The sequence below is a fragment of the Zingiber officinale genome, chromosome 2A (genome assembly GCF_018446385.1).
Source record: "Zingiber officinale cultivar Zhangliang chromosome 2A, Zo_v1.1, whole genome shotgun sequence".
Lineage (NCBI taxonomy): Eukaryota > Viridiplantae > Streptophyta > Magnoliopsida > Zingiberales > Zingiberaceae > Zingiber > Zingiber officinale.
In genome coordinates, this window is record NC_055988.1 from 87,450,997 (window position 1) to 87,477,023 (window position 26,027).

The following is a 26,027-nucleotide window of genomic DNA, read 5'->3' on the forward strand; positions in this document are numbered from 1 at the left end:
ACAATTACAAATCACCCGATAATACATTGAAAAACACTACAATTTCACAAGTAAAAGACCAAGCAAGAAAATTTCAGATCCATCATCTAAGATTGGACCAGAACAAGTCAATAAACTAAAATCCAAGGAAAATTATACAAATCCGAGCAAAATAGACCTGCTCAGATATCAATAAATTGTCATGCTCCACGTGGGTCTTCATGGTCATAAGCATGGAATGACATATTTGATCACCAAACGACAATTTCTTTGACACCTGCTAGGTCAAAATCAACTATGCCACAAAAAAGAACCGAAGAATTTCAAACTGATTATTTTCATAACTTCCATTTTCAAAAATTAAGCAAGCTGTAAAAATAAACCAGAGAAAAATCCAAGTTTCATAGTCAATCACAAAGTTTACATCACTAGCAACATATTAAAAGAAGCACTAACAAGCAAGTGAAGTAAAAGAAACACGAAGAAACGTGATATATAAAACCCCAAACTACTAGATAGAAAATAGGTCGTAGAAGCTTGAAATACTCAAGAAGTCTACAAAGTGTCCTCATGTATGCTTCAACGCATGCATGCCTGCCAACATTAGCAACACGTCACACTCACCAATGTGACTATTATATGACAGGTGAGTGGTAATAAGACCAATATAACTGCTACAATGATCTAGAAATCATCCAATAGGCCCAAGACCACAAATATAATCAACATCCTGTATAAACATCAACATCCACAAGAAAGTCAATCAATGCAAGTTATGCCCTATGTCCATGTTCAAACCTATTGTATTGTCCCACAAATATAGCATAGAATACCTCAAGTAGACGACAAAAAAAAACTGCATGATCAACCCAGGCTATATATTAGGGTATGATAATAATGGCATAAATTAGTAACACCTAATTAGCATGCAAGTACATTATAATTTGTAAATGACCTACTCGTTATATATGAAATCCTCTAGTGTGATGGGCACCCAACAAAACAAGTAGAACATGTAAATTTAAGCAATACAAACAAAAGAGTGATAAGTTAATATAAGGATTTCAAAAGGTTAGGTACTCTGAGACACAATTACCCCATCCTCATGAATCTTCCCAAGTCCATGAAAAAGAGAAGAGAACTCACCTCCTATATGCTGTGATTACTGAAATTAATGTCAAATAGACCACTAAAGATTGGAGAATAAGGCTTCCTTCTACAAAATGTTGTCGCTCACTCAGGGCTGATGAAGAATATGGACAGGGAGGGAACGTGTTACTATTTCCATAAAAAGAAAAAGTTCATACAACCACAACGGGAGTGGATAGACACCACGTTTCTCTCTGTTCCTCTCTCTCCCATTTCCCATATTCAACCCCTATAACCACCTTAGACTGCAAATATCTCTAGGCACTCACTTCAAACTGTAGAAATTGTTTTTCTGGACACAATTATAGGGAGTAAACAGTTTTATCAAAATTGAAATTTTCAGTGATCTCTTTAGATGTATCAAAGTTCACACTGCATATCAGCTTTTTTTTCTTGGAATCTTGCTTGACTAATGTCATCCAGTCATATTTGATATGTTAAGCTAGTAAATTGTATTTGCAAAGACAAAACTAGCTTTGTTTGTGTAAGCACTTTTTGGTTTTGGTACTCTCCTTTGTTTACTGATGAACATTAACACTACCTACAAAATTCAAGCATGTGATTTCGTATTGCTTCTTTATTCTCTACAAGAAGCTCAAGTCATATTAGTTTCCTACTCTAAGGAGCACCTGGTTAGTTGTAAGTACACTAGAAATAGATAATCTACTTATGTCTTATGGGAAAGTTTGATCAACTGTAGTAATCCACTACTAACAAATCCACTTAGAGTCAAGGTTAGACTTTTGGATTTAAAATCAGGACAGAAATTACAGCTTATTCATGCATATGGGAAATTGTAATATAGACAAAAAAAAAACAGAAACTTAAAGAAGAATTAAACAAAGTATCAAAATGAAGAAGAAAGCAGCACTTTCAAGTGATAGGGTTTCACCTGGTCGAAAGAATAGCACACAACAAAGAAATTAGATTGTCCACAAGTGGACTGATAATATCTGAAGGATCACTTGATAAAGCAAAAAAACCTAAAGTTGCCTGTAAGATGTTATCATAAATTCAGAACAACAAACTTAGATAAGGACAAGGTCAAAGGACTGGTGAAAATAAAACACCTCTTAAGCAAGCTACCTTCAGAACACGGTTTCTGGCTTCAACTGGCAATCTTGGCTCCACTAAAACCAAAGTCTTACATGCACTCAAAGCAAGACTCTGCAAAAGAATTGACTCAAAATTCTCCACATAAAGGAGGGCAAAGACATCTTTATTAACCCTATAATGGAAACTCCTGTCCGATGAGAAAAAAAAACATCCACCTGAGTATGAAGATGCTCAGTACTTGAATCAACCAACCCCTCATTCTCATCTCTTCCCATCAATGTCAGGACATAATCAAGCATTTGATCTCTCCGTTTCAAAGGGAATGAAATGCCCATTTCAGCGGCATTGATGACAGCACGACCTGCACAGGAAGTGATAAAGTCAAATAATATTATACAATGTACAAACCATGGGTTGAAATGTCATTCCGTGCCACTCGGCACGGACAGTTTTTACCGTTCCGTCGAGCGGCCGAAACCGGCACAGGAGGCGTCCCTGTCTCAGCGGCGCCAGAGGAGACGCGAGACGCCTCCAACGGCGTCCCACGATGCCTTCAACACCGAAGGCGTTGTGCCCGACGCCTTCTACGGCGCCAAAGGCGTCGCGTGAAAGCGTCCGGCGACCCTACTAGCGTCACCGGATGCTTCTGGCGACCCTTCCAGCGCCGCCGGAAGCTCCCCGAGAGGATCGTGGGCGATGTTCGTGGGCGTCAAGCAATCTCGCATCCGTGAGGTTTTTTCTTTTTTAATAATTAATTATTTTATTTAATTAATTTAAATAATTCCTAAGGAGGATATGTGATATTTCGAAGAAGCTTTGATAAACCCTAATAAAATTATCCTAATAAAATATATAAAAAATATATTTAAAATTAAAATAAATTTTATTAATTAATATTTTGAAAAAAAAATAATGTTTTAAATTTCATTTTAAAATTTTAAAAAATATAATAATTCTTATTTATATTTTAATATATTTTTTATTATTTTAAATTTCATTTAAATTTTTTTAAAAATTCTAAAAAAAATTAATAAATTATATTTATATTCTGATTTTTTTTATTATTTTAAAGTTTTTACTTAATATTTTTTTGCTATTTAAAATATATATTATTTAATCAATAATTAATTAAATGAATAAATAGTTAAGTTATATAATAATAATAATAATAATAATAATTATTATTATTATTATTATTATAGATAGTTCCATTTTAATTTGAATTATTGATATATTAATTCTATTTAAATAAAACTATTTTTAATTATTTTTTCTAACAATATTAAATTATTCAAAATGGAGAACTTATAATAAATCAATATATAACTTATTTTTATATACACCATAAACATATTTATCTTATAATTACTATATATAAATAAAAAAAAATACCGAAACTATATCGGCACGGCACAATACGATACTGAAACCGTATCGTTCCAGTCTGAGACTGAAAGGTCGACACGGGTCGAAATTTTAAACCTTGGTACAAACAAGTTTTACTGATAACCAGAACGAAAAAGTTGAAAATGTCCAAACTGAGCATATGAAAGAGTAAACAAAAAATAAAATTTGCACAGGAAAAAGAAGGAAATATTTGACAACGGTGTGGCTGCAGGAAAAAAAACAAGTACAGCAAATTTTCACATTAATTGATCTAGGATAAGTTCAGATGAACTTTTGTGGTTATTGACCTAGGAACATGTGTTGCAAATGTTTTCTACTGACCAACACATCATTGGGATTCTGGTATTAATCAGACTTATAAGCATAGAAATAAAAAGGCAAGCATAAATAGTGGTCCCTGGAGGGATTCTCGTATTTGAGACCTAATCTTCAAACTGGCTCCGGCATAACCTAACCCAAAGAAATCTAGAATCTACTTTAGTAAAATTGCTCTAGTGTTGACAAACCTGGTTTTCAGGAGACAACATAAGTAGCAAGTCCATGAATTATTAGGCTCTCTTAGCTCATTTGTCATCACATATTGCTATTCTTCTTCCAGATGAACCTATTGGCCGTTTTTTAATGCATCTTTCTTAAAGTGCTAGGCATAGAAAGTCTAGCTTTTACTAAATGGCCAATACTTTGAATATCAAAACAATGAACATTCAAGATCTCACACCACCAAATTCTAGCATTTACATTCATGGAATCCATTTTAGCTAGTTAAAGACTAAAGAAGTTCATTAGGCTTATCTTCGTACTATACTTAATAGATGTTTGACCTGCTCCAAAATCTGAATATCCATCAAAAATCAATCATACACCTAGCAGTCTAGCTGCTTATATGATTGTCACGCCTAGCAGTGGAAATTTTAAATTTGGCATAGGAATAAATGAATAATGGTTAAACAGACACTTGATAGGGAAGCCCTTGTCAAACTTGAGGTTAAAACTGAACTCAACTTCAAACAAGTATAGTTGAAAGAATCATGCCATTGTTTTGTATTTTCCTGGCCAAAGTTATCCAAAATCCTGTGAGCAAAGGAGATTCTTGCTATTTCTTAGAAATCCAAGTCTCTGATTGATTTGAATATTGTCAAGTGAAAGTTAACAGTGAGTTGATGTGTTCTCCATTAATTAAGTTAGATTATCAATGTGAACAAAAAAATATGAATGCCCCAATCACTTGTTTCTTGGTTCAGAGGGCAAATATGGATCATGTTATTAGAAATGATAGGAATAGGACACTCAGATCCACAGCAATTGTTTTGATCAATTAGTTAGACATATAGGCTCTATATGCATGGGTTTTAATTGTCTTTGCACAACTCCCTTTATTCAATGTCTCCTATGTTGCTTGTCACGAAATACACTTCCAAGTTCCACCACTACAAGCCCTTTGTTCCATAGTATTTTTGCTGCCCAACCATGCTATCAAGTATCAACCACCATTCTTCCAAGACCAAATGTGTTCTAATTGTGACCAAAGCCCCCATCCAATTTTGGGTAATATCTCGACCATGTGCTGAAATCTCATTAAAAACAAAAAAAAACAATTAGAATCACTCTGGTTTATGGTGGTAATTGCTCAAATCGAGTGAGAAATAAAATGAATCAATGGGTTTAATTTGAAATTAGACGATTTCACATTCAAATCTTGTTTTGACACAATGATCCCAGTCGATAGCAGTAGTTGAGGAGAAAAAATCAAAGAGATATATGAGAAAGAGAAGAACTATACAAAGCACATAATAGTTGCATTCCGCTTTGTTGGGATTGCTTGCAGAAACCCAACTACGTGAGATGCTGGCAATTTCCTCAATGCATTTGTATGTCTAGGACGATGAAGAGATCTTCTTTGTGTAGGGAAGGAGTAGATCCACAAGTTTTGTCTTCTCCAGTCCAAAGGATAATAAAAATATATTTCCCCTCATTGATGTAAAAAGGATTAATTTATTAGTTTTTTGAAACATAAAGTGTACAAGGCTGTAATTTAAATTGAACATGTAATAAGTACAATTGTTAATAATAATAAGATATGTTTTCATGGTAAGCATAATTGTTACTAAATAATAAGGTAGAGTTTAATGGTAAACATAATTGTTAATAAATAATGTGCTAGGGTTTAATGGAATGATACCATATTAGGACAGCTCGGTGCACGAACCTCCCGCTATGTGGGGTCCCGGGGAAGGATCCATTGTACGTAACCTTACCTGCTTTTTGCAAGAGGCTGTTTCCAGGATTCGAACCCGTGACCTTTTGGTCACAAAGCAACAACTTTAACGTTGCGCCAAGGCTCCCCTTCCAATGATACCATATTAGTCATTAAGAAATATCATTAAGAAATATGCAATAAATATGCGATCATTATTAATAGTAAAAGATACGAAATTTGATGATTTGAAATAAGTGATGGACATTTGATAATGATTATCAATACTTTTTATTAATGTTCTAAATTGTAATATCATCATTAATATTTAAATAATTATATACAATAATAAGATAATTAATATTACTTGGAAGATACACAAATAATAATATCATAAACTATATATTCTTTAACAATTGATATTTCATTATTATTCATATAGACAATATTTACATCAATCAAGTTCTATTTGATTACTGCTAGAAATAAGAAAATTATTGTTCAATTATGTAATCTGTTGTAAGATTGATTATTCAATATAATCTTCTATTTTAAGATATCATCAACTTGTTTTGTTCTTCTAATTTTCTTTACTTTCTTACCTTCGAATCTCATGGACACTACCAATCTAATATGGTCAATACCTAAATTTTTGGAACTTCTGTAACAAAATCACTTTAAAAAAATGGAGAACAGGTAGAAATTATATGTCAAACCCAAGATCACCTAATAGATCAATTGCAGTTATAACAGCTTGCTTTGCAGTAGGATGCTGAACATGAAGGAGACGTGAAAGCATATTGGTTCCCTGTAATAAAACAAGAAAATAGATATCTATTAGTTGAAACAATAAAAGAAGTGCATTGCCAAATAACTGATAAAACTGTTTCATTAATGGTATATCATGTTTCATTAATGGTTTATAATGTGCAGTAAAAGAAGTCAAATCATGTTTCAATCAAGTGAGAAACCCAGACCCCATCCCTATGTATGGTTCATCATAACATCAAAATCAGTTTTCAAACAAGTAACAATCAGAGATCATACCACTAGTGCATTTATTCTAGCCTCAATGACTGTTGAAGGAGCATATCTAGCAGCATAACCATACATTAGTGCTAAAGCTGCATATGTATCATCTGCATCCTCCAAAACTTTACCAAAAAAGTAGGACAAAATCCTACAAAAATTTTAGAGAAATGAGATTATTGCTAGGATTCTCACAGAATAATTATTAGAAAACTTAACAAAAATTGCAAATAACACAGTGAGAACCTCAAACAGTTGAGGCTAATTTAGGTTTGTTGAGGTCAAGGTTGAATAAAATAAGAATAAATATTTAGACTTGCAAAAAAAAAACAATAATTAGAACCATGGTCTCCACTATTTCTGACACAAACATTGGTTGGGCAGGACCAAGACAGTACTAATATAACAGGTAGAATTAATTCTAAGCCATATTGCAGGGTATAACCATATGACCAGTGCAAGAAGTACTAGTCCTTAATGAGATCATATCTATCAGGCAGTAACTGACGCATATAATTAAGAATTTATAAGATTGCCTAAATAATTTAGAATATGAACCACAACTTGATAACCTTGTTTTGAATAACACCCTGTGCCAACGGACGAAACACATCAAAAACACAATACAGTGTACCTTTGGAATCTGCTATGTCCAACATTGTCTAAAATAAGCTTTAACTTTTCCAAAACAGTATCGAGATGAGAAGCAGCAATCTGCAAGAAGCAAAATCTTGCGATTATAGAATAATTCACAACAATAAAATAATACAATTTTGCTTAATCAACATACCAGTCCCATCCCTTTAGCAAGTCCAAGCCTATTTACAGGGACAGAGATGTTTGCACGATCATACATCCACTCTATCTTTCCATGAACATATATCCTATCATCAACTTTTTGAAGAAGCATTCCAAGACATCTGTCAAATAAAAGGATCACTAAATTCTTGAGTATCATAACAAACTTTTACTAGATAACTTGAACTGGAGATCTAAACAGTTTGGAAGTCCCAAATGTCTTCATGAACATTCTCAACTTTGAAGGGCATCCATCCCATCAATGATGATAGCATATAGTCCTCACAGTTTATTGTAGATAAAACTGAACTGTGGAATGATGGGATCCTCTAGATTTGTACCTATGAAGGAGAGCCAAATGCTCATCATCATCATCATAAAGGGCATACTGTCTTGCAAAAGCATTGCCCAAAGAAATGATCCATTCATTGTCTTGGACAACATCCAAAGATGCAGCTAAAAACTGCAAAAACTCAAACTCAGCCAAAGTTGTAGAATTAATATGAAAAAGAAAATTAAAAAAAAAATTGTAACAAATTATATGAGACTACCACTTAAATTGCTTGCGATTGCATAAGGTGCTTGATTAAGAAAAGAAATATGTTGATACAAAAACCAATTTACGTTAAATTCCAAGCCCGTAAACAAAAGAAAAGGCTGGAAATACGATATATCACCAAAAACAATGATCTACAAGCAGAAAAGCTTCCAAATTGACACTTACATTGACTATCATGTCATCCCAAGTCTCTTGATAAGACAAATCCTGCCTCAGATCATCAAGATCACTTATATATGCCTTCATTTTTGGAACCTAGTACTTGCCAAAAGAAATACTTCATAAGATGCTTCCCAGAACCAATATCCAACAAGGTGATAATAAGAATACTCTAAAAAGTTTGTGAGGAAATTTTTTCTAAATTTCTTCTAAAAAACAAACAAACTGGTTCTGAAAATGTGTGGTAAGTGAAGAAAAATAGATGTGCTCAAAATGTTCAAAATGAATGAAATTTGTTCCCATTTCTAGGGAATGACTTTTGCCCTTTGTGTAAGTGATAATAAAACTTGCTCTTTTAACTTATCTTTAATTTCCAGATTCAATTTTTTTCCTTAGAAAATAAAGACTGAAAAGGAAAATAGAAAAAGGAAACAAAGCCTCGAGATGTTAAAATTGTGAAAAAAAAACACCAAACTAAAAATTTGCCAATATGCACATTTCGAACGTGAAATCTTAAAGAAGATAAAAGTATAAGCACTTGGAGTCCACAAGGAAACTTAAGCTTTTGCACAGAACATAAGAATATATATTTAAACACATGTTTCCGAAATCTGGATAGGCTAGCTAAGAATATCTAAGTATTGATGGTAGCAAGCCGAATTGCTGAAATCTTATATGAAAATTTTAAAATGAAAACAACAACAACAACAACAACCAAGTCTTATCCCACTAGATGGTCGGTTATATGGATTCTTCTATGTCATTGAGCTCTATCCCCTACTATATCATCATTTATATTTAAATAAATTTTATATTGTTTTATTGTTGCTAACCAAGTCTTCTTTGGTTTTCCTCTTCCTTGTTTTAAAATGAAAAATGAAATAAAATTATTACACATGGCATTATAAAAGATTTTTCAAAAATCCTTAGAAGAATATATTTTATGAATCATTAAAAGGCTAATTATTAATAATACATTAGATAATAACATTCATAGATTAGATTAATAGCAGATAATATAATATCATAAATATCAATTTTTATCATTATATTAAAAATATCATATATTATGAAAATGAAAGATATAATAACTTTTTAGCCTGATATCTATTAGCTGATTTAATAACAAAACGAGTTATTAATATAGGTTATATTTATTAGCTAATTCAACATTATCTGAATGTTACACATGTTTCTGCTAGCTAACATTGTATCTCTTTTGTTTTTATATATGATCTCATCTTTCAGTACAAGATGCTTGTTCTCTATTTTCATGTCTATTGCTTTTGCTGCAAATTTGTAGTTTTCCTCTTTGTTCTTTCTTTTGTTCTAATCCACAGTCAAACATTCAAACCTCCATGAAATTAGTAGATTAAGATTGCCCAAAAGGGCATGAACGACATTTCCAACAATTACTAGATTCCTTATATATAGGCAAATTCTGCACTAAGAGCATGCAGTTACTATTGACATGAGATTGCCAACAAAAGTAGGTGTTACCATTCTAAGACAACGATTTCCAGCAATGAACCTTATGAAAAGCTTTCTCATGCTGTTTGTAAATCTATTGGGTATATGGAACATCAAATTACAATAAAAAAAAATCTTCACATAACCAAACTTGGTACAATTTCCCACGTATATTATTTTTGTATGATCATTTCTATGGCATCCAAATAATAACAATGATAAGTGGTATATTGCATTCATCACACAAAATGTTAAATCAAAAAATCAATAGAACAGGCAAAAATGGCTATCTTCTTGAATGACAGTCAGAAAATGATGATGACTGTAAAACCCATTTAAAGAATACCTTACAAGTTCTATACCTCATCATGCCAAAGAAAACTGAGGTTCTTGGGGAACAAAGGTACTAAATAGCATATGACCTGCAAACAATAGCAACCGTAGATAAGCTTAGTGACCATGGTATATAGACATTAGACAATATAGCTGCTCCACAGATATTACATTTTTTGTCATACACGATCAAGCAATCCCATGACCCATGTCTTTGTTAATAATAAGATCTCAGCAACAATTCACCAGATACAATATGTTATTGATCTTGCATACCAAACTTGACAAATGACATAAAAAGGGTATGTAGGCTAGAAATTTTTCATTTAAATATATATATATATATATACAGCCTTATAAGATTATTCTTACATCTGCGACCTTGATCAGCTAAGGACAATGATGGGGGTAAACAACAAAAATCAATGGTTTTTGCATAATTATAATTTGAAAACATGATGTATTTACTTAATAATCTTCATAAGCCTTATATGCATCTTCTAACCCCTGTTTCAATCACTGCTAGCATAACTGCTGCTACCTTTACAAAGCTCATACACAACATGATGGTTTCATTCTGGTCCACCATTTTATCACGAAACTTGGCTTTTGTCTTTTCTTTTATGCCAAATCTTACCTTGACAGCCAGCCCCATCAACCAGAAAAAAAAAGAGCGATAGGTTGAATCTTATTCAAAAAGTGTCAGCCGACTTAAACAGGTTGATGGTGCATGTGTTAGGTTGCAAGTGTTAAAGAATTACTGAATAAGACATGAAATTTACAAACGGAATGGATATTTGATATGTTAATAAATCAAAGAATCATTACTTTCAAGTAAGCATGTATTTATTAATAGTTTCAGTTGATTGAGCATGCAAAAATGCTGGATAATAGCTACTTTGATATAGGAAGCTTGTTCAAACTGTTTGTTATAATTCATAAGAAGTAAATCAGTTGCCAGATGCGCAAAGTAGTAGTAGAAACTAACCGTCAGAATTTGAGTCGCCAGTTGCTCCCTTGCAAAAGGATCATGCATGAGCACCATTAAACGAGCAAATAGATCCTGCACAGAACAATAGTGCAACAGCTAATAAGGATTACAAAGTAATTTGGATATGTTTAGCAACTAGCTTTACCACAGAGCTAGGAATATCATTTGAAGTGTTGAATTCACAAGACAATGGACTTGTCTGGAATGATCTGTGCCTACCCAACTCAGTTATGCACTTGCAAACCTGCAAGGTCATAAATTTAAGATAACAGATAGCACTGTATTACCAAATCTGTAAGTAACTAGCAAATAAGTAGGTGTAATCTGACATCATGACTGAAAACTCCAAGGAACTGAATGAAAAAAAGGACAAGTTCTGAAGCATCAGAAATTCTACAAGGAAAAAAATGGATCACATACTGTTGCAACTGCGCCAGTATACTTTTTAGGCAAAAGCATCCTCAAGATGAAAGGCCAAAGTACATGCTGTAGAACATTGTAGACAATGGATCATCACAAATAAAAGTGGAAGAAATGTAGGAACCTCAAAGAAGTAAAACCATAATAAAAAAATGAAATTTATATGGTTCACATCCAAGTGAAAAGTGTTGAAGTAATACTAATCCTCTTATACCTCCATCTCAGGAATGGTGATAGCTAGTAAAAGGAGACCTTTTCCACAGATTGCCCTTAATTCAGATAGACTAACTGGATCAATCATTGCCTGAAAATTTGGAAGATGTTAAAATACCAGATGACAATTAAAAAAAGAAGCAAGTAGTATTAAATTACAATACAAGCTTAGCTCAAATTAAACCTTCTTATTCTGAAATGCCTGGAACGGGATGCTTTTAGAAGAGGTTTCCTCAGAAGCCTTGTGCATTCTTATTTCATGATCTGATATAGCACAATGGCGTACAAGGTACTCCACAAAAAGTTGCGCCGGAGGTCCAATCAAGTAACAGTGCGAAGCCATGACAACAATTAACTGACAGAACAACAATTTGCATGATGAATATTTGACTGAGTAGAAATAAAATCTAAGTAAATAATTGAATTAAATATAAACAGAGGAGGCCGGAGTAGGGAGCACCTCTGCAAGTGCTTTTCTAACACCTAAACTTTGCTCATCTACCAACAATTTGACGACTTCAATAAGTGATGATCTTTTTCCATGCCAAGCTTCCAACAACCTAGATGGTTTAAAATTGTGGAAAAGATGTGTTATGGAATTCCAGTCTTGAAACCAAAAAGCTGAGTCATTCCAATCCAATGTCTTTCCAACACAAAAAATTTCAAAATGCCGATTTACTGTAAAATAGCATCCAGATTAGGGATCATAAAAACTTCAGAGAACATGGATAGAGAATGCTATTTTCACAGGGAAATAGTTTGGATTGGTGAATTGCAAAAAAATACCATTGCACAAAAAATTAACTTGATTAAACTAGACCTGGGAAGTAAATGCTTTATTGCACAGAGTGCTCCAATCATTGGTAGTTCCTCATTTGATTGACATTTCTGAAATATAAGGAAAAGGAAAGCTGATTAGAGACTAAGAAACTATATTGCTTCCAGTGGCTCAGGGTAATGATGAGGGATTTTTTTGCATGATACGCATTACTAATTTAATTTCCAGTAGCTTCAAGAAAGGTTGGGCTTAGGATTGAGTATGTTGAATTTTATTATTTAACTATTTGTCCCAAAAGCTTGAGCTATTAGGAAAGAAGTATTTACATTAAAAATTCTCCCTTTCATGTGTGAGTAGATATAATTCCTTGATTGGGTCAACCCCTACACATGCATAGATGAGAAAACGTATTTTGACACCAGTAGCTTTGTACCCTAGACTTCTTGCTTTGATACACTGTTTTTGGCAAATACAAAGTTGTTAGGAAAAGAACTAATATTTTTAAATCCGGTATAAAATCCCTTCAATATCTGAAAGTTATTCTTTATAATCCAGATCAAATATATTTTTGAGTAGAAGATAGTCAAAAAATAATTGAAGTAACCTTGAGATGGATCATTTCCAAGTTGTACAATCTTGTAATTAAGCTTTCCTATTGACAATTACATCAAGTATGTTTCAGAAATCTAAGTAGTTCAGAAGTTTTATCTTCATAAAATTGCAATATTAAACCTATTTTACAAGTATAAGAAGGGTTGGAATTCAAAGACTATGATTTTCGGATATCAAATAGTACAAGAATTAAATCAGTGAATCATGAGAATAATTATTTTTATTGCCAGGTAAGTTTCATATCTCATAACTCTAATTTTCGTAATAATATCTTCTACAACCATGTTTGGAAGCATTGCCTCAGAAAATACATTTGCAATTTGCAAAAGCAGGTTCCTTTATGCACTAACAACCTCGAGGAAGAATATGCATGTCACCACTTGAGGTGAGGAACCCAGAAACCAGAATATTTCTGTTATTTTCTTTTCGGTTCACGGTGAAACTAAAAAGGAGCACTATTGCATTGAAAGAAGGCACGGTGACTAAATTTTTGTTCAACACTATCAACTTTCACAAAATGTTGTCACTTACCAGATTAATTGAAGCCCTAATGATTATAATTCTACTTTATTGCCTTTAATTTTATGACATTGAAAAAAAATTGTGTTCTGATTTAGATTATGTTACATGTTAAATGATTCCATAAGGTCCTTCCCTCGATCTTTAATGGGGTTGAATAATGTATGAAGACCAAAGCTTACAAGTTTCATTGTACAAACCAGTGTCATCCATGAGTTAAGTTTCGGAGGTGTTTTGTGATATGTCAATTATCCAAAAAAAGTACAGCTATTTAGATCTAAAGGCAAAAAAAATGATACGGAAACTATTTATTTTTATTGTTAGCCAACAATAAAAGAGAATTCTAATTTAAAATTGGACTCACATTCAGAAGGAAGGCACAGAGATCATCAGGGTATACCAAGCCAATCACAAGAAAACAATGTTGAATTTCATTATATGTCTGAAAATGAAAATATACTGATTAACTTCCAAGTTCAAAAATAAAAGGTTCCATGTTAAATAAATAAGACAAAAAAAGAATTGAATAAGAAAAGTTGTACTCCATCAAGAGAGCTTAACAAATTATTAGCAATCATGAGAAGCAAGAAAAATTGCATTTTCATAGAATTTCTGAGAGTTTAATCATGCAGGCATGTAATTAATCAAGAAATGGAATGTAGCAGAAATTCCACGTTGGCTACATTGAATCTTATTCCTCCATTGAGCTTTATCAAACACAATATCACTAGTAATATTCAAACTAATTAAATATTTTTTACATTAACAAATATTCTTTTTGCTCTCCTTCTGCCTGTTAAACAAACATTCCACTTGTAAATTCAACTCTTACAACTAGAATTGGTTATCTTTAAACATCTTCATGTTATCAAGGTCTACAATCTCAAATCATGCAAAAGTTTTAGTTCTACTACTTCCTAGTTCGTTGCCTTATATGAGAATGTCACATGCTTCAACTATCGCTACCCCTCCCTCTAGTGTTATCACATGTTTCAACTAGTGCTAGATTGATATGCACCTGTTGTCCAACCACAACCAGATCCTACTGCTAGATAGGGTCATGGGAGTGGTGAAGTTCCATATTAGCTGTTACGAACATTGAGGTCGTCAAATATGTTCCAAGTGTGCTTTTAAAGGAAAACATAATAGTGAGTAACTTAATAAGTCATTCTTTTATGATTTAAATATTTTAAACGACATAGAACAAGTACCTAAAACAAGTTATAAATCCAAAAACCAAAAGATAACTGTAGTCATCTCTGTGACGGACTCACATAGCTTGCTGAGATTTCAGATCACATGTTTCATAGCATGAGGAAAAACATTGAAAAATATTTGTGAGATTTCAGAAAAACCACTAAGATCCAAACTACAATATGCTTGGTTATATGAGAATTGTAAAGTGTCAAAGACAACCACAATGACTCCTGCTACCATACTGCAATGAGAATCTCTTGAAGTTGAACAGGATAGACCCTGTCTAACGAGCTTATGTACTAACTTGCTAAAAATCAATCCCACAGGAAAAACAAATTGAAGTTAAATAATACAATATTAAGATTGGAAATTTCACTCCCAGACATGATTATTCATCACTAATCAGACATCAAAGGACATACCTTTAGTCCCAATGAAAAATTTGAACTATGAGTTTGGTTGTTGATGCAAGAAATTGGAAGAAGACTGCATAAGATCACAGTGAGTTCCTGCAGGAAAAGCCAAAAGAAACTAAACTCACGTTCAATTATGAAAACTAGGGCAAGGAACGTAGATTCAAAAATTTTAGTATTGCAATAAATCCAAATATGCATGTCATAAAATATCTTACTCTATAACAGAACCAAAAAGAACTGTGAAATCTCAACTATTTGGAGTTGTATTAAGTCACTGCTAACTATATTGAGCACAAGGTGGGGAAAAAGTGAGAAAATGGGAGCCCTTAGGAATGAGACGGAGGACGAGGTGGCTGGTGGGAGGAAGGGGAAGTGGGAAGAAACAGATAAGTGAGAGGATTTGCCCAAGTGTAACAGAGGAGCAGGTTGTGGATGATGGATTATAGGAGAGGAAGAAGTGTAGAATCAAGAGGGATGAGAGCTGTATGCATAATTGGTTCTGCCGATGTCATGCCAGAATGACTAGCCAATTCAGAGAGGGTTGTCTTGATACATGCACATCATGGACTGACACATATGAGACTATGGGCATGGAGCATTTTAATTTTGACTTCTTCAAAGAGGAGAATCCCTGTTAGAAGGGCCAGTTTTCTAGTAATTATAAATAACTTAGTTAAAACTGGATGTCCACAGTAAGACAAATGTAAAGAGGAAAATCAAGCTAAGTTTTACTCTATAGACAGTGGTATAAAAAAAGAGTAGTTTGTGCACGAAGCTTCTGTTAATGTGGGTCCCGGGGAAAAGTCTATTGTACGTAGTCTTACACTACTTTGCAAAAAGCTACTTCCGAGACTTGAACCATCTCTAGGCCACATGGCAGCAACTTTACCGTTGCGCCAAGACTCCCCTTCATACTAGTGGTATAAGGTCATGCAAAATCATCATGAATCCTTAGATAAGTAGTACCTCAAAATCAAGTAGGGGAGGGCCATTTTCAGATAGGAGACAAGCGGTGAGAAGATTGTGCAAACTCTGTGTGGCAAGAAAAGCAATCTCTTGATCTTTTCTGTATCTGTGCAAAACAAACATATAATAATCATATTTGATGTTGTTGGCTCGACACTGCAAAACAATAAAAAGAGAACAATCACATAAATACACTTTACACACAAGTCCAAGATTGTAGGGATAAGCCTAGGTAACCCTGCCTTCAACTGTGAACGGGTAATAAGACCAACCATCTGCCCTAAAGCATCTACTGCAGAAAGTCGTACCTGTGCCAACAGATTCGCAGGTTAACTGAAAGAAAGATGACTTTTGCCCTCTTGAAATGTTGAGTCATAGAATTGGGCAATAAGATTACAAACTCCCAAAAAATAAAAAATACAGTATGTGCACTGAACTTCCTGTGTTTGTTTGAAGTGTATGCCTTTTGAATATCAATGTACAAATTTGAACACTTAGAATTTAGATATTATATTCAATAGATACCTTTAGGTCTCGTGAATTAGCCCAAACTCTCAACAGTAATTCAAAAACAGAGTTCATAAATGACCTGAGATACATTAAAATGTCGGGCTGAAAAATGCATCTGATGACTGACAAAAAGATAGAGAAATGAGAACATACATGACATCAGTATCAAAAAGCGGATTAGAAGGGAAATCTCCAACATATTGCCAAGCAGCCTGACACCAACATTTGAATGCTAAAATAAAAAAAGAAAGAACCATCAGCCAACCATAAAGCCATCGAGATTGATCAGGTATGTCAAGAAACACATTTTAGTGTGCACGATAGCAAAAAGAATAGATACCATTTGCAAAAACTGGTCGTTGGGCATCCCGCACACTTCCAAGAATAGGTAATACACGCAGAAAAACATCTTTCAAATGTGGAGCGAATTTCAGAGCTTCCCACGTGACAAAAAAAATAGAAAGAAAAATAAGTTGAAAATATATAGACACCTGATAAATATAAAAGAAAAAAAAAATGATGCGCAAAGAAGATAGATTCGACACCTTCAGTCGTAGCAAAGTCCGCAAGTATCTGAACCATGGATTGCAAAGCTAAGTTAGGTCCAGATAAATGGAGAAAAACTTCCTCCATCATCTGAAATACAAGATTACAACTTGAATAATAAGCAAGCACAAACAATTAAATAAATGAACAAATGTCAGTAACCTTCTATTAATAATATAAAACTCAAACTACTAAATTTGAATAACAAAACATATCAGTCTCATTCTACAAACCCAGAGATAAACTTAGTTCAATCCAACTACAATTAACAACCAAAACCCACATGTATAACTATAAGACTAACCATGTCATCAAGTACTGGTAAGATTTTTGTGTATCAATTTGTCATGCTTCAAATGCTACTCAACCCAAAAAGTCTGGCCATCTCTACAAGCTCAATGAAGAAAAAGCAAAGGGCCTGCCCCGTCACCACTAGTCAAGGCAAGCAACTCACCAAACTATGTCTAGCCACTTAATTAAGACTTCCTATCTCCAAAATATCACCCCTTCTAGTTAAGACTATTAAATATCATTTGCTCTCTTACAAGCCTTGGAGCAAAGGGAAAGGTGCAATTGATTGTTTGTCAGCCCAACAGATACCTTATTGCTTGGTCCACCTTTTCTAATGATACTGAGCCGTATGTAAATTTGATCACTCAGTAGCACCATACAAGGCATATCAATAATATGCAGGTCGTCCAGATATTTCAGTTTTTTTTCTTTTATGTCCCTTAAATTTCACACCTTTACCTCTAATTCATTTGACTGGTCTAGAATCCATCAATTATCTTCGAATATATCTATATTATCCCAAGTTATTCACTCGCATTTAATTATATATTGTGGCTACAGTGTATTATAAGTTAATAACACTTTTTTACTTCCATTTCTTTTCAATATTCTCATGGTTGCTATATTAAGCTTTTGCTATCTTTAACTGTGGCTATAGTGTGGTATTGTATAACTCTTCATTCTCCGCAAAAGAGCTTAAAGACACAGGATTTCATTTTCTATTCTAATCACTTGACTTTATCTAAATTCCAATATATGTATATATATATAGAGAGAGATAAACAAACTCACCTTATTATCGAATAATAGATAGATTCCTAGGATCTCTCACCCATCTTGTTCAAACAAGGTTGTAAAAATGATGCAGTCAACCCGCTGCATAGTCATATATGGTATGAAAGGACATACATGTGTGTGTGTGTAATGCTTAATATTTATAGCAAAGTAAACTAATCAGCTATAATTCCACATAAAATTATGTGTGTGTGGTTGTTAATCATACATGCATTGTAAAACACATGATATTGTAATATAGGTTATTAATTCAATTTGCTTTGTCTCAAACTATTTTAATGCACCAGAATTTCAATTTTATAGATCTCTGCACATGAAAACCACATATGGCGCATATGTGAGTCCCATAGACTGTTTGAGCCCACCTGATAAAGCCAGTTGCATATGGCTGATAAAATATGTTATATGAATTGTTTTCCCATTCACCTAATGTATATGCAGACACCTCAACCATTTTTTAAAAAACATTGTATTTTAAGTGTACCTTTAATGTTTCTTTTAGAATTGTATAGTTCAGGGTTAGCAATCATAAAATACCTAACAAAAAATAACAAAAACCCTATACTCAACAAAGTATGGAGCCACAAACAATTCCTTTAGATATCCAAAACCTAACAGATTAAGAAACCTTTAAACAGTAGATGAGCAAACCACCATAGAATAGAAATGACCAAAGTTGACTAATTTGAAGCATCGGAAAAGCAATGAAACATACATACAGACCATTTAACATGGTAAGCTGAACCACTTATATGTTGCTGAATGTTAGTTAATGATAGTTAAACCATTTAAATTTATAAAGCATTTTATTAGCCACAACTCTCCATCTGGTACTAAACTGGCGTGCCATAAAACATAACTACAGTAAATTTTCAATAGACACTGTGAATAGAAAAAACAGAGTAAGCCAGTCTATTAAATACTCAGTCTCACTAAAAAGTTACCAATTCAGGCGCATGGGATCCAATTGAGACAAGTACAGCAGCTGCCGCCCTTTGCCAATCAGCATTAAAATCCTATAATTAAGCAAAAGAAAACAAAAGAATAAATTAACCAGAAGTACAAAAAAAAATGGTACAACTTCAATTTGCTTCTTTAATTATCATCTTTTCTACTAGAGAACGGTTTTTTCACACTGTTGAAATCTTGCATGGAAAGGGGAAAATTATCCTGATCCATTCAAATTTCAAGCATTGAGGAAGCTTCCAATCTGTTATACTATAGTATTGTGATTGTAATGGAGGAGCGAGGAGATTGAATGGTGAATTATATGAGAGATAGTGCCACCAAGTTTTGAGGAAAGATGAGAAGCAATTGGTAGTTTAGGGTTTTAACTTAAGCGAAGTGTATGGGTTTGATGTGTGTTATGTACAAATTTGTAGGGTATGACAATTGATCTTTGATTATGTTAGGGATGACATTTGATGTTGTTCAGAGTTTAGTTTTGTGGAGTTTTATCTGAATTTACATTTTAGTTTTGGGTGTAAATTTGGGCACTCATTTGCATGTGTTATTTGCATCTATTGATTTAGAGTTGTGGTTTCCCACTTGTTTTTTTGTCAAAATTTAGCAACCTTTTCATGTGTAATTGTGATTAATGTTGTCAATGCACTTGTTGTTAATTGTGAGGTAACATTAGTTTTGTTGTCATAGCACCTGTGGTAGTTTAGTTGTTATATTCATGTTGATATAGTTTTTAATGCACTTCTACTGATGCTCACAGCTTCTAACATTCCACCTTTGTATTATTTTTCCAACTCCTTACTCCAATTTCGATGAATGTGATGTTGCTCACCCACATTTTTAAGGATTGTTGTGATAATATGACAAGAAAAATATCATGATTTGCTCTAACAATAGTTTCGTATTTATTCATTTGATTACATGTGTATGTGCTATATCTACCAGTCAGTTAAACCCAGGTGGCACCTGATAATAACTTAAGAGTTACAACATTCAAAAACTAATGTGGCAAGAGAGAACAATCAAACAAAATAAACCCATTAGCTTTGAGACATCCATACCTTAGAGGTGATCATCTCTGAGGTAGCTATCTTTGCAAGTTTAACCATATATGTAGAATCGACATCCTTCTGTTCCATTGCCCGGACAGCGCGTGCCATTACCAGGAACACTCCAGCCATATTACCAAAACGCTAACCATCAAACGACAAATTTCAAACCAATTCCATGCACGTGATAACAAAAAATGGTATATCATTGTTAAAAACGAGAGTCACGTACCCGGCGCCCTCCTTTTGAGATTGCGACACAGCAATCGATCACTAAAATAGGATTCCTGGAGAGCAAACCTTATCAGATTCGAAAAGCAACACACGCGAAGAAGGATCTATAGCAAAACAAACGAGGGAGGTCGAGTTGTTACAAAGGGGCGATTTCTTTTAGGGATGCCAGAGATGATTCTCTTACGACCGGCGATTCGTCGGCCAAGGACGAAACCAGCACCTGCACTGCCTCTGTCATGAAACGTACGAAGGAGGTCCACAGATCAGTCGAACGTGCGAGGGGGAAACTAGTGGATTAATGACGAGGATCATCTTACCAAGCCCAGGTAGAGAGGCAGAGGAGGACGCCATGGCCGTGGCGGAGGAGTTGGCGAAGCGATCGGAGTCGGAGAAGGACGACGAGCACAGGAAATAAATATGAATTTAATAAATTAAAAACTAATACCAAGAATAATCAATAAATTGAAGGCGGCTCATTGTATAACCCATTTCTTAAAATAGACAAATAAAAAACATCTAACTGATCCTGACCGTCGCCTTCCGCCATGGGATCAAGCTCAGCCGATCATTTTGTTTGATTTCGCCTCTATGCCCAGTTTATTCCGACAGTCAGATGAAGAAAAAGGATAAGATTGTACGAAATTTGGAATTGTGTTCTTCTTACTTTGTCTAAATGGAAAGGAAAGGCCAATTTCCTTCCTCCGATGTCAGATCCGGGCAGCCAACAACAATTACCTTCTTCTTTCGTCCAGTGTTTCCTCCGGTGGCAAATCCGACGAACCAACTTCCTTCCGTGTTAGCCGGTCAATAGCCCGCGCGATCGGCGAGCTCATTAGGCAAGCTTGCGGTCGCGGCGGGGCAGCCGTGAGTGGCGATCGTTGCCAGGCCGTCTCGAGCTCACGACCGAGGCTTAGGCCACCGTGAGCCCGCGGCTGCGGCCAGGCCGCTTGAGTTACAGCAAGCTGCTGCGAGCTCGTGGCAATGCCGGACGCGAGTTCCTCTCCCTTGTTTCCCTTTTCGTCCTGCATTCTTCCCTGATTTTTTGCTCAAGTATAATCGAGCTCGTATTTTGAATTTATTTAATTATTTAAACTTTTATATTTTTTATTTAATTGGTTAATTTGATATTGTAAAGTTATTTGTTTAATTTAAGGGTAAATTTGCATGCCTTCTGTTGTTTTATTTATAAACTTGATGAAAAAATTGTTGATAAATATAAATTATAAATTTTATTTATGAATATTATTAATAAATATTATAATAAAAATAACAACCAAGCATTTTCCCATAAGGTGGAATCGGCTGTATAAATCCTTTTACACCATTGAGTTCTATCTCTTATTATATCATCATCGATATTTTTATTTTATTGTTGCTAACCAAGTCTTTTTTAGTCTTTCTCTTCCTTGTTTGATATGCATATTTATCATAGTTTCACATTACCTAACTGGAGCATTTATTGGTCGTCTAAGTACATGCCCATATCATCTTAAACGTGTCTCTCGGAGTTTTTCCTCAATAGATGCAACTCTGACTTTCTCTATAATGCTCTCATTTCTTATTTTGTCCATCCTCGTATATCCACACATCCACCTTAATTTCCTCATCTCCGCAACTCTCATCTTCTGCTTATGTGCTCGAGTCATAGCACAACATTCAGTCTCATATAACATAGCAGGTCAAACTGTGATTTTATATAACTTACCTTTAAGTTTAAGAGGCATTTTATGGTCACATAAAACACTCGACGCTCCCCTCCATTTCACTCATCCTGCTTATATTCTATGTAAGACATCTCTCTTAATCCCTCCATCGTTTTGCAAAAATGATCCTAAATATTTAAATCTCTCAGTTTCGGACAACTCATCATCTCCTATCTTAACAATTGTTTCATTACTTCTAATATTGCTAAACTTAAATTCCATATATTCTGTCTTTAATCTACTAAGCTTAAAACATTTTCCTTCTAGTGTTTTCCTCCAAAATTCTAATTTAGCATTTACTCCTTCACGTATTTTATCTACCAAAATAATATCATCTGCAAATAACATGCACCACGGTACTATGTTTTGAATGTACGCAGTGAGTTCGTCCATAATTAGTGTAAAAAAATATGGACTTAGAGCTGATCCTTGATGTAACCCTATCTTTATTGGAAATACTTCAGTTGCTCCGCCTGAAGTCTTTACGTTGGTCATTACATCCTCATACATATCCTTAATTAGTTAAATATATGTTACGCTAACACCTCTCTTTTCTAAAATTCTCCATATAATTTATCTTGAGACTCTATATAAGCTTTTTCTAAGTCAATGAATACCATGTGTAGATTTTATTTTTGTTGCCGATATTTTTCAATTAATTATCTAAGAAGATGTATAGCTTCTATTGTCGACCTTCCATGTGTAACGCCCGCCCTTCTTACCCAACCAAAGGCGGCGCTACGTTCTTATACTACTTACGTACATGTTTTACTATAACAGCGGAAGAATAAAAACTTTAAAGAATTTAATTTATTAAGCATGATATCACAGATGAAATATGCATATATTGATTCTATAACTAATCATATTAATCTGTCCGAATCGTTCTTTGCCGAGCCACCACCACACACATCCTTATCCGCTCCTCCTGTTGCTCCTCTAGTTCATCCAGTTCTTTGATCTGCGGTACAAGGAAAGTAAGCTGTGAGCACTCATGGCTCAGTAAGTTCCTTTCCTACTCACTAAAACCGAAAGTCATCGTATATTAATATCATGCGTAATATCATAAGCATATAACATACAAAGGTATCATATTCATATCATCATGGCATCATATCAAATCATTAGCTAATTCAAGCACATATGCAGGCAATGCATCATGAATTTGAATACTTATACTTGTAAGTACTTGAAATTAATATCATCATCATTGGGGATCCCGGTTTGTACCACATACATCATACGTAGGTCCAAGATAGCAAGTCTTGAACCCTACCATACATACATACTAGGCCCGAGTCTTACTCCATAAACCTAGGGCATCAAAAGCCCATTACTGACGAGGCCCGAGTCTTATTCCATCGACCCCGGGGCGTTTACGGAGCCCACCCTTGGTACAAACCATACAAAGTAATTTATCATGCATAACTATCATATCATATCCTTAACAATCTTTCATGCATTTCATTTTTCATTCTTCTCATTATGTATAGCATTTCATATGCTATTACATATCATGGCATTCACATAATTTCATTCTTCTCATTATGTATAGCATTTCATATGCTATCACATATCATGGCAATTACATATATTTCATTCTTCTCATTATGTATAGCATTTCATATGCTATCACATATCATGGCATTACATAAATTTCACATAAAAACATATAAAAAAAAGCCTTGTACCACAGGTGAGGGGAAGCTTACCTTCTTCGCTTAAGTTTCCTAGAATTGAGAACTTGCTTGGACCTTTCTTCTTGCTTGCTAGGTTCGGCACCAATGGAGGGAAAAGAGTGGTTGGGTCTTTTGGTGGAGAGGGGAGGAAGAAGAAGCTTCTCCCTCTTGTGTTGCTCGGCAACAACAAGGAAGAAAGAAGAGGGAGGGAGTGAGGAGGAAGAGGAGCTTCCTTCCTCTTGTGTTGCTTGGCAACAAGAAGAAGAAGAGAGGGGGTCTCGGCACAAGAGGGAGGAGGAGAGGGAGAGGAGTGGAGGATGAATTTGAAGTCACCCCTCCATGCCTATTTATACTAAAATGAGGGGAGGAAATTTGACTTGATTCATCCTCCCCATTTATTCCTCTTCTTTATGATAGGAATATTCTAGAGATATGCCTTGTGAGTTCTCTCTTAATCTCTCTCTTTTCTCTCCTTTAATAAAATTTTCTATCTCTCCTCTTACAATATCCTCTCTTATCCCACTTGGTTAACACATGCATGCATCCACAAGAGAACCAAGGTTCAAAACTTGGTTATGCATATTTTTACTTCTTTTTCTTTTTAAGTAGAAAGAATTCTTTCTTATTCTTAACTACTTAATCCTTCCTCTCTTTACTAATAATTCTCCTATCCCCTTTGGTATCCTATACATGTTCCCTACAAGAGATCCAAGGTTCAATCTCTCTTCTAACATTTTATTTTCTTTTACACATAATAATTCATATATATTATGCATTATGCATAAATATTTCATACATGTACATATTATCTCTTATTTCTTTCTTTTGTCCACATTAATTCCATACATTTTAAATCATGTATAGATGATTATATTCTCAACTTTATTTTTCTTTCATAAAGTTTTAATCATCTAAATCCATCTTAATATTTAACATAGAGTATTTACATCCTCTTTTCATTCATACTCCCATTACCCTTCTAGGCTTTCTAGGGGTGTTACAATCTCCCCTACTTATTGAAAGTTCGTCCCCGAACTTAGAATGACAATTTCTGCTCAGATTCCCTTAGATGTTGGTGGAGCTTCTAATCTCCCTTGACTTATTGAGGGTCCCTCAATGGAAGTCTGCAGTTGGTGTAACCTTGCGGGACCGCCTTGATTCGAAACATACTGTGGTGCTTTAGTAGGGCAGTCTCTAGATAGATGTCCTTCTAGTCCACAGTCGTAGCATTTAATTTTGCCCTTACGACGGTCTTTTGCTTTATGACTCTCTATCCCACAGTTGTAGCACTTATTAGTGCCCGTACGACATGTCCCTGGATGTTTCTTCCCACATGTATTGCACTGAGAAAACTTGAGCTGCTTGTTGGACGGACCAATCTCAGTGTCATTCCGTCGTTTTCCCTTTCCGCCGTGGTTCCCTTTCCAGTTGGCTTTAACATTTTCCAGTTCTTCCTTCTGAGCTTGCTTCTTGTCCTTGTCTAGTGCCTTCAGGTAGTGTTCAGTATTCAGGGCACTGCTAACTAACTCTTCTGTGGTCCGTGGTCCGTTAACTCCGCCGGCCACATTAAGTGCTATCTCGGGTCTGAGCATCTTTAGCATAAGCCTGACCCTTTCTCCCTCCGTCCTAACTAATTCCGGGCATAATCGTGCCAGGCGGTTGAATCTTTTCATCGCTTCTTCCACCGTTAGGTCACCTTGCCGAAATTCGGTGAATTCATCATAGTGCCTACTTGTCACCCGAGTGTGGAAGAATTCTTCGAAGAATTCCGTCTCAAAATCTGCCCAACTCATTTGGTTCACTGGTCTTTTCACTTTCACTCTGTCCCACCACATTCGGGCGTCTCCTGTGAGACAGAAGGATACGCATTTGACCTTTTCATGCTCAGGCCAGTCCAATAGTTCTACCATGCTCTCCATCGTCTTAAACCAAGCTTGTGCGTCCCATGCTTCACAATTTCCAGAGAATTTCTCCGGCCTCAGTCTTTGCCACTGGATTATATACGCTTCCGG

At 34.7% G+C, this 26,027-nt stretch overlaps 1 protein-coding gene across 8 annotated transcripts in view; it reads right to left on the minus strand.

The window, feature by feature from the left end:
- LOC122041450 (protein SHOOT GRAVITROPISM 6-like) overlaps positions 1-21,688 on the minus strand; it is a 40,870-nt gene extending 19,182 nt beyond the window's left edge. For 7 of the 8 annotated variants that reach the window (XR_006128982.1, XR_006128983.1, XM_042601134.1 and 4 more), the window contains exons 1-31: positions 21,298-21,688; positions 20,951-21,219; positions 20,774-20,864; positions 20,632-20,686; positions 20,412-20,543; positions 19,332-19,403; positions 17,301-17,391; positions 17,096-17,191; positions 16,909-16,987; positions 16,771-16,834; positions 16,450-16,553; positions 16,246-16,351; positions 15,286-15,372; positions 14,031-14,108; positions 12,578-12,645; positions 12,218-12,317; positions 11,942-12,112; positions 11,759-11,848; positions 11,545-11,610; positions 11,270-11,368; positions 11,122-11,196; positions 10,163-10,222; positions 8,337-8,426; positions 7,954-8,075; positions 7,605-7,734; positions 7,449-7,528; positions 6,833-6,965; positions 6,512-6,593; positions 2,400-2,545; positions 2,215-2,295; positions 2,021-2,121 (exon numbers count right to left, since the gene is read on the minus strand). Coding sequence is in view for 6 of the 8 variants with exons in the window: in XM_042601134.1 (XP_042457068.1) it covers positions 2,021-2,121; positions 2,215-2,295; positions 2,400-2,545; positions 6,512-6,593; positions 6,833-6,965; positions 7,449-7,528; positions 7,605-7,734; positions 7,954-8,075; positions 8,337-8,426; positions 10,163-10,222; positions 11,122-11,196; positions 11,270-11,368; positions 11,545-11,610; positions 11,759-11,848; positions 11,942-12,112; positions 12,218-12,317; positions 12,578-12,645; positions 14,031-14,108; positions 15,286-15,372; positions 16,246-16,351; positions 16,450-16,553; positions 16,771-16,834; positions 16,909-16,987; positions 17,096-17,191; positions 17,301-17,391; positions 19,332-19,403; positions 20,412-20,543; positions 20,632-20,686; positions 20,774-20,864; positions 20,951-20,984 (2,783 nt within the window). In the remaining 2 variants the exon portion in view is untranslated. The remainder of the gene's footprint in view (positions 1-2,020; positions 2,122-2,214; positions 2,296-2,399; positions 2,546-6,511; positions 6,594-6,832; positions 6,966-7,448; positions 7,529-7,604; positions 7,735-7,953; positions 8,076-8,336; positions 8,427-10,162; positions 10,223-11,121; positions 11,197-11,269; positions 11,369-11,544; positions 11,611-11,758; positions 11,849-11,941; positions 12,113-12,217; positions 12,318-12,577; positions 12,646-14,030; positions 14,109-15,285; positions 15,373-16,245; positions 16,352-16,449; positions 16,554-16,770; positions 16,835-16,908; positions 16,988-17,095; positions 17,192-17,300; positions 17,392-19,331; positions 19,404-20,411; positions 20,544-20,631; positions 20,687-20,773; positions 20,865-20,950; positions 21,220-21,297) is intronic. The other variant, XM_042601136.1, reaches the window with a different exon arrangement.
- Between the last annotated feature and the right edge of the window lie 4,339 nt (positions 21,689-26,027).